Raw genomic sequence first — 9,036 nt, forward strand, 5'->3', positions numbered from 1 at the left:
GGATATTAAATCCAATCTATCTCGTCGATTATGTGATTGAATCACAAGGTAAAGATAAGAATGAGGATTATATAACAGAATCTATACATATAAAATGTACTAGTAATTCGTGTAAGTGTACTCATGTAAATGTATCTATGTAAATGTAGTCATGGAAGCGTATATATGTAAACGTATTCATGTAAATGTACTCATGTAGATGTATCTATGTAAATGTACTGTAATGTTCTGCATGTACTAGCTGTAACGTGTGTTCTCTCTCTATCTAGCATGTATAGTAATGTACTCTGTGTACTAGCTATAATGTGTGTTCTCTCTCTATCTAGCAAGTATCGACTCATGAATGAACTGACTCATTGTATGATATCGCGTTCTAGTAATAGTTCTAGTATCTTCCTAAACTACCCATATGGTAGCTTACTAGTAATATAACTGGTACGTATGAACCTGGAAGTATACCCTTGCTACCCAAGGGCATTGGATGAACTAGAAGGAACTTTATGACTATATATGTACATATGATATATAACTAATATGTAAACAACCTTCGGACGGATACCCAATGTCCCACCAGACCACATCTCAAGCGCGAAAAGGAAATAGGGTGGATTGCCTTCCTAAGTCTTTTCAACATTTCTTGTATATCTATAGATATATAGGCATGCAGTTGATAATATAAAAGCATAAAATAAGTTTTGTAAAACCTTTGAACATAATTATTATCTAAGAAAAGATCGACTTGATGTCAATCTATAAAACGGTTTGAAGGCATGGGTTTGATAAAACAGTTTAAGTATAAATAAACATTTATTTGAAACACAATTGTAAATGAGTTTGATGTGGAGCTTGCATTAGCAATGGGACGTTAAGTGAAAGTACCTTTATCGTTGCAAAAAGGTCAAGGAAATTTAAAGTATTTTTTGACATGTTACAAGAAAAAAAACATCCTGTGTGTTCACGCAACCCTAATTGCTTTGGATCTAAGTTTTTCACTAGTTGAACATGCAATTGAATACAAAAGCAATAAACCCTAGAAATAGCATTAAATTTTCGAAAATCATATAACCAAAGGGTTTTGAGTTTACCTTGCTTGTTATGTAGTAATAACAAGTGTTCCTTGTAGATCATTGACTCTTGAAAGCTTAGTTCCTCAAATGTTGCACCTCTAATGGATCACAAACACCACTATTAAGAAGTAGAGAAGGAGAGAAGAGGAAGCTCTTAGAATTTCGGCTAGGGTTCTCTGGAAGTAAGTTGGCCGAAAATCCTAAGCGTATGGGTTCCTTATATAGCCGAGGGCTACTAGGGTTTCTGGAGGAAACCCTAATTTATTACTTAAGGCTTAAGCAACCCATGGACCTACCACTACATGCCTTGGACGAAATCTATAGGGCCTCCTTATAGAATTTCGTCCACTCTTAATTAAGGAGTCAATCAGCCCAGTTTCACAACTATCAATGATTTGCAAAACAGACCCTGTTCTTTGAATCAGTTCCTTTAATCCCAAAACTAATTTATGATTAAACACTAATTAAATGACATGATTTCTAATTAATATATTATTTTCATAATACATTAATAAATTATTTATCAACCTCTCTTTCCAAAATCATCCTGTCAAGTTGCTAGAGTGAAGGCAACCCAAAAGTATCATGCTACTATCAAATCAAGTACATACCAATTATAGTTATGGGCTTAGACACCTTATCCAACAGTCTCCTACTTGGATAAGTCTAATAACTATAATTGCATGTATGACTTCAAATTTTGATTAACAATCGTAGCTTTCAAAAGCCATTGTCAAACTTTGACCTACTCAATCGTGTGTCCTAAAAATAAGGGACCATATAATCCTCCATTCTGCAAGATATCATGTGGACAAACACATGGAACAAAATCATTCTCATTTGTCCAACAGTTTATTTCCCGATTTCTGATTTGTATGACAAAGAACTTAGGTTAACACATCAACTCATTCCTGACCGGGCCCGACACATAAGTCAACACCAAATCATTGAGGGGCCCAAGATATCGCTTTTACCCCTTGGGATAAAAGGAACAGATAAACTTTGACTTATATGCTTGTACTATTCACTCCTAAAATCATACACAAAAATACATTTTATAACATCAATTTACTGATGCATTTACACATTATCAATGCACAACCAACTCGTAAACAACAACTCATATATCTCAGTTTAAAGACTATATGATATTATCGTCTCACAATTACTCGTGATAAATTCCATGAAGTATTTCAAATGAGTGTGGATTTAATCCAATACTCAAATCCCCATTTCAGGAGTACTCATGAACGTTGCAGCAAACCATTGCTATGTCTATACACTTAGACAATCTACAAGCCAACTCATGATAGTCTTAATTCACTAGTTACTTCCGCAGTATGATCGATTGTGGATAATTTGAATAATCCAATTATTATGGAAGTAAAATATGCAAAGTTAAAACAAAAAATAAACAATTGGCAAAAGATAGTAAACAATACTTATATATAAATCTCCATTATATAATCACCAAATGTCAATTACATTTATCTATTAAAAGTTTCTAAAATATCTACCTAATCACTAAAACTAATATCGTCCTTTAGACCAATGCTCCTCACAAGCTGAACGTGCTTAATCCTACTCAGACCCTTTGTGAGGGGATCTGCAGGATTCTCTTTTGATGATACCCTCTTGACAACGAGGAGTCCTACCCGATGTCTGATGAAGTGGTATTTTCTATCGATAAGTTTGGATCTTCCATGATCCCTTGGTTCCTTGGTTAAGGCAACTGCTCCTTCATTATTGCAGAGAATCTCCATGGGCTCCTTTATGGGTGGCAGAACTCCAAGGTCTCTAATGAAGTTCTTTAACCACATAGCCTCCTTTGACGCTTCGCTCTTGTCTATATACTCTGACTCATATACTCTGACTCATACACTAAATCAGCCACGGTCTCCTGCTTGGAACTTTTCCAAGTTACTGCTCCTCTGTTGAGTGTTAATACCCAACCAGACTGAGAACGGAAGTAGTCTGATTTTGTCTGAAAACTGGCTTCACTATAACCAGCAACCCTGAAGTCATCACTGCCACCAAGAACAGGGACCCAATCCTTAGTCCTTCGCAAATACTTAACAATATTCATGACTGCTATCCAGTGAGCTTTACCCGGGTTTCCTTGCTATCGGCTGACCATGCTCAAAGCAAAATCCACATCAGGGCGAGTACATGTCATAGCATACATGATCGAGCCAATGGCGGAAGCATATGGAACTCGACTCATTTCTGCCATCTTGGCATCGTTACTGGGACTCTGAGTCTTACTCGGCTTGGTATTGCTCTAGATAGGTTACATTCCCTTCTTGGAATTCTCCATGCTAAAACGCTTTAACACTTTATCCAAGTAAGTACTTTGACTAAGTCTAATTACTCTACTATTCCTATTTCTCAAAATCCTTATTCCCATAATATAGGTAGCCTCTCCTAGATCCTTCCTATCGAAACACTTTCCAAGCCAGGACTTAACTTCCTACAGCGTTGGAACGTCGTTTCCTATGAGCAGTATGTCATCAACATATAGTACTAGAAAGATAACTATACTCCCACTAGCTTTGAGATATACACAAGACTCATCCTTGCTCCCAGAGAAGCCAAACTCTTTGACCTTCTTATCAAAGCAAATATTCCATCTGCGAGAAGCTTGGTTCAATCCATAGATTGATTTCTCAAGCTTACACACTCTAGTGGGGTATTTAGCATCCACAAAACCTTCTGGATGACACATGTAAACATCTTCAGCCAACTTCCTATTAAGGAAGGTGGTTTTAACATCTATCTGCCAGATTTCATAATCATGAAACGCAACTATGGCTAACATAACCCTAATAGACTTAATCTTGCCTACTAGTGAGAAGGTCTCATCATAGTCAACCCCTCGGGGTTTGCGTAAACCCCTTCGTAACCAGTCGTGCCTTGAACGTGTGCACCTTTCCATCCATGTCGGTTTTCTTCTTGAAGATCCATTTGCACCCAACTGTCTTGCGACCTGGTACATTGTCAACCAAGTTCCAAACTTGATTGTCATACATGGACTGGATCTCGCTATCCATTGCCTCATTCCATTTGGCAGACTCAGGGCCCGCCATGTCTTTCTTGTAGTTAGCAAGTACATCTAAATTTATCAGCGTACTATCACTAATAAACATAGCACATTCTGCAATTATATGGAAACCATATAACACAGGCGAAACGCTACCCCTACTAGAACGCCTAAGAGGTAACGATTCTTCAATTGGTTCAAAAGAATTTTTTCCTCTGGTTGATTACTAGTGTTAGAGGTTCCTTCATCGCTTGAATCTTGAATTTCTTCAAGATCAATTATACTATCTCTGTCCTCTTTGCATTTGAGGTCCCTCTTGCAGAAAACTCCCTTCGTGTTATGATGACCACATTCTCACTAGGTCTGTAGAAAGGATATCCAAAGGACTTATGTGGGTAGCCGATGAAAATACACCGCTCACTTCGAGGTTCAAGCTTGTTTTGAGTCTCTCGTTGAATGAACGCTTCATAACCCCAAACCTTGATATGTGCCAACGAGGGAACCTTCCATGTCCACATCTCGTGAGGTGTTTTAGAAACCTACTTTGTTGGAACTAGATTAACGATATGGGCGGCAGTCTTTAAGGCCTACCCCAGAACAATATCGGAAGTGAAGCTCGTATCATCATGGAACGAACCATGTCCAACAATGTTTGATTACGCCTCTTAGCCACACCATTCAGTTGTGGTGTCCTAGGAGGTGTCAGTTGTGAAACAATTCCACATTCCTTGAGGTAGTCATGGAACTCGATACAAAGATACTCACTGCCCCTATCGAATCTGAGCATCTTGATCTTCTTGCCCAATTCATTTTCAACTTCATGTTTGAACTCTTTGAACTTTTCAAAGGTTCCTGACTTATGCTTGATTAAGTAGATATATCCATATCTGCTATAATCTTCTGTAAAAGTCACATAAAATCGATTCGCATCCCTTATGGTGGATCTGAAGGGCCCACACACACCGGTGTGTATGAGATCCAAAAATTCCTCACCTCTTTCACATGAATTAGTGAAAGGTGATTTAGTCATCTTTTCAAGCAAACAAGACTTGCACGTTTCATCAGACCTAAGGTCAAATGATTCAAACACTCCATCCTTTTGGAGTTGGGCAATGCGCTTCTTGTTAACATGTCCAAGACGGCAATGCCACAAGCATGCTTTGTCTAAACCATTAGACGTATCAATGTGCAACAAACTATTTCCTAAATTGTCTACAACCATCATAGTTTCATATACACCATCACAAGGCAATGCTTCAAAATAAAATACACCATTATAATAAGCAGTAATAGATTCATTCTCATTATTAAAAGAATATCTAAAGCCTTTTCTGTACAAACCATGAAAAGAAATAATATTCCTCTTCATTTCTAACGAGTAGCAACAATTATTCAAGTCTAAACATAATCCACCATTAAGCTTTAAAGAATACATGCCGATCTTGGTAACAGGTGATGATCTCCTATTGCCCATTATCAAGTTCATCTTCTTAAGCTCCAAATTGCTACTTTCTCTTAGTCCCTGCAAGTCAGAGCAAATGTGAAAACCACGTCCTGTATCAAGGACCCAAGAACTAGAATGCGATGATTTTTTAGACAAAATAGTGCAAATACCTGTCGAGGTAGGCTTGATCTTTCCATCTTTAATTTCCTACTGGTACTTGGGGCAGCTTCTCTTCCAATGCCCTTTTTCTTGGCAGTAGAGGCACGTTGCATCCTTTGGATCTGAGGCAGGAGGAGCAGAATTGGTTTTTCCTTTGGATCCACTACCAGAAGACCCATCATGAGACTTTCCATTCCAATTTTGCTTTGAGGTAGCTTTCCTCTTTTTCCCCTTTCCTTGTCCAATAGCTAGGACTGGAGCAGCAGCAGTATGAGTGGATTCAACAGCTTTTCCTTTCAATCCACTTTCAGCGGTTCTCAGCAAGCCTTGAAGTTTACTCAATGTAACTTCCTCTTTGCTCAAATGATAAGTCATCTTCAACTTGGTCATAGCATGGGCGCAATGAGTGCAAGACTATGTCAATAGCCAGCTCCTCATTGAAGTTCACATTCAGCTGGAGTAAATGATCCACATATCTCTACATGCGTTGCAGGTGGCTCGTGACGGAATATCCATCCTTCATCGTGGTGGTTATGAGTGACCTGACTATCCCATACCTTTCTTGACGAGCACTTTGACGGCACTTCTCCATCAAGTCTAGGCACATGTCGTAAGGCCAATAGTCCTCATAAAACCGTTGTAGCCCAAGAGTCATAGTCACCACCATAATGCAAGACACCTTAGTAGCATCCTTGCATTGGGCCCTATACTCAGCCATTTCTTCAGGAGTAGCTTTGGTTCCGTCTATCTCGTTCAACTGTTTGTCGAGTACATATTCCTTGTCCTCGTAACGCAAGGCCATTCAGATGTTTCAGATCTAATCATTGAAATTGGAACCATCCAATGTGACCTTCGCACAAATGTTCAAAAATGAGAAAAAGTTCAAGGAGTTGTTGTTGTTGTTGGAGGAGGAGGATCCAGAAGCGTTGTTTGAGGTTGACATCTGTAAAAGAAGAAAGATAAGTTTTGATTAGATTGGAAATCCTTAATATAACACCCAAAATAAAATATTAAGGCTATGACCCAACACAATAATTCACAATTCAGAAAAGGGATGTCGTAATCCAATTGTAAATTATTTGAACGTAGGTAAATGACAATTTACCAATTCCACCATGGAAACGAAATTTTAAATGAATTAGGTTTAGAATGAAATGAAATTCCTAGATATTTTGAGATTCATTGAACTATTCAATGCCATGTTTAATCTCAATTATGCCCTTCAAGTTTGTGACTGGGATACCGAGAATCACAAATAAGGTGTGAATAACCATGCAAATTACCTTGGTACTCTCGATTTCATTTACCACCTAATCAATGTTCCGGTTAACCACACACGCTCCATTGATCAATGATAATTTACCAGCTACCCATCTCCACCCTTTTTTAGTCCAAGTTAGTGTGCCGGTCAACCACACACGCTCCACTAACGACTTGACAAAGTGCAATGTGAAATTTCATGGATTAGCATCAAATTCACATTTTCCTAAAATAACTAAGATTAGGAATTTATAAAAACATTTAGCTACTTTACATTTATCATTATACTTATTAACGAGAAATTAATATCCTATCCTACCCATTCGGCTAACGACCCTCCACTAGTCAAGAGTGCGGTGGGTAAGAATGGATACCCAATGGCGATCATTTTATAGGATGCTTCCTTAAACATCATTATAGACCAACTTCGTGAATGAGGCCTACTAATGGTAAGACTGACTTTTCTTATACATATATATAAATTAAGCTTTTAATCTTATAATAGTATAAGGGTGTATTTTAAACTTTTAAAATACTAGGGTTCTAGAATTTAAGATTTCAAAATTAAACTTTTAATTAAATTTTAAATTCCGAAACCAAAGGGTTATTTTTGAAACTTTTCAAAAATACTAGATAAACTTTTAAATAATTAAATTATTCAAATAATTTTGTCATTATCAATATTTTGACCAAATCTCTTAATTTGATAAGGATATAGATTTATATTTACAGAAAATTCAATTTTAAACAATTAAAACGAATTTGGAAATTATCCTAATGAAACAAAGATATCAAACTCGAAAAATCGGGGATCTGACAGCCCGACTCTTCGAGTTTTTGCATTAAACTCGTCAAGCCCCTTATGGAACTTGTCGATTCTAATGAACATTTTGACGAATTTGTTCCCTCCTCCTTTGGACAATTCACATATGCATCAAACGCAACTGAAAAACATCTTAGGCTCTGATACCATTGATGGGTTACAAGCAAAACAACAAACTATGTGTTCATGCAACCCTAATTGCTTTGAATCTACGGTTTTCACTAGTTGAACATGCAATTGAATACTAAAGCAATAAACCCTAGATCTAGCATACAATTTTCGAAAATCATATAACCAAAGGGTTTTGAGTCTACCTTGCTTGTTATGTAGTAATAACAAGTGTTCCTTGTAGATCCTTGACTCTTGAAAGCTTAGTGCCTCAAATGCTACACGACTGATGGCTCACAAACACCACTAGCAAGAAGATGAGAAGGAGAGAGGAGGAAGCTCTTAGAATTTCGGCTAGAGTTCTCTAGAAGCAAGAATTTGTCGAAAATCCTAAGCCTAAGGGTTCCTTATATAGCTGAGGGCTGCTAGGGTTTCTGGAGGAAACCCTAATTTCCTTCTTAAGGCTTAAGCAACCCATGGCCCTCCCACTAGAAGCCTTGGACAAAATCTATAGGGCGTCCCTATAGAATTTCGTCCACTCCTAATTAAGGAGTCCATTAGCCCATTTTTACAGCTATCAATGATTTCCAAAACAGCCCCTGTTCTTTTAATCAGTTCCTTTAATCCCAAAATTTATTTCTGATTAGATACTAATTAAATAACATGATTTCTAATTAATATATTATTTTCATAATACATTAATAAATCATTTATCAACCTCTCTCTCCAAAATCATCTTGTCAAGTTGCTAGGATTAAGGCAACCCAAAATGACCATGTTACTAATCAAGTACATAACAATTATCGTTATGAGCTTAGACACCTAATCCAACATTTTGATGATGGGGAGATAATTTTTAAGCCTTTCACTATGGTGTTTTTTGGGAAGAACAAGAATAACAAGTCGACAATTTTTTTTCACTTATGTGATGTTGAGAAGTATACGAATTCACAGTATACGAATCTTCTAATTCATATCAGTAATTGCAAGAAGAATAATCCAAGAGATATTATTGAAGTTCGAAAGATAATTGTATGGTGTACTAATATCCGTAGGGTAATTCATCAAGCTACAAAGTTGTTAATGACTTAAGTTCAACACTGCTCACAAAGGGGGAGAATGTTGAGTTTGAATT

At 37.2% G+C, this 9,036-nt stretch overlaps 1 protein-coding gene across 1 annotated transcript; it reads right to left on the minus strand.

The window, feature by feature from the left end:
• Window positions 1-5,758: 5,758 nt before the first annotated feature.
• On the minus strand, window positions 5,759-6,085 carry LOC145099853 (uncharacterized). The gene has a single exon (XM_079037357.1). The coding sequence runs from the start codon at window positions 6,083-6,085 to the stop codon at window positions 5,759-5,761; it is 327 nt and encodes a 108-aa protein (XP_078893483.1).
• Window positions 6,086-9,036: the final 2,951 nt, after the last annotated feature.

Source organism: Lactuca serriola, chromosome 4, assembly GCF_051521515.1.
Source record: "Lactuca serriola cultivar US96UC23 chromosome 4, Lser_US96UC23_V15, whole genome shotgun sequence".
Taxonomy (NCBI): domain Eukaryota; kingdom Viridiplantae; phylum Streptophyta; class Magnoliopsida; order Asterales; family Asteraceae; genus Lactuca; species Lactuca serriola.

Excerpts from the sequence above, each read along its gene's own strand:
- LOC145099853 (XM_079037357.1), bottom strand. The coding sequence starts at position 6,085 with ATGACTTATCATTTGAGCAAAGAGGAAGTTACATTGAGTAAACTTCAA.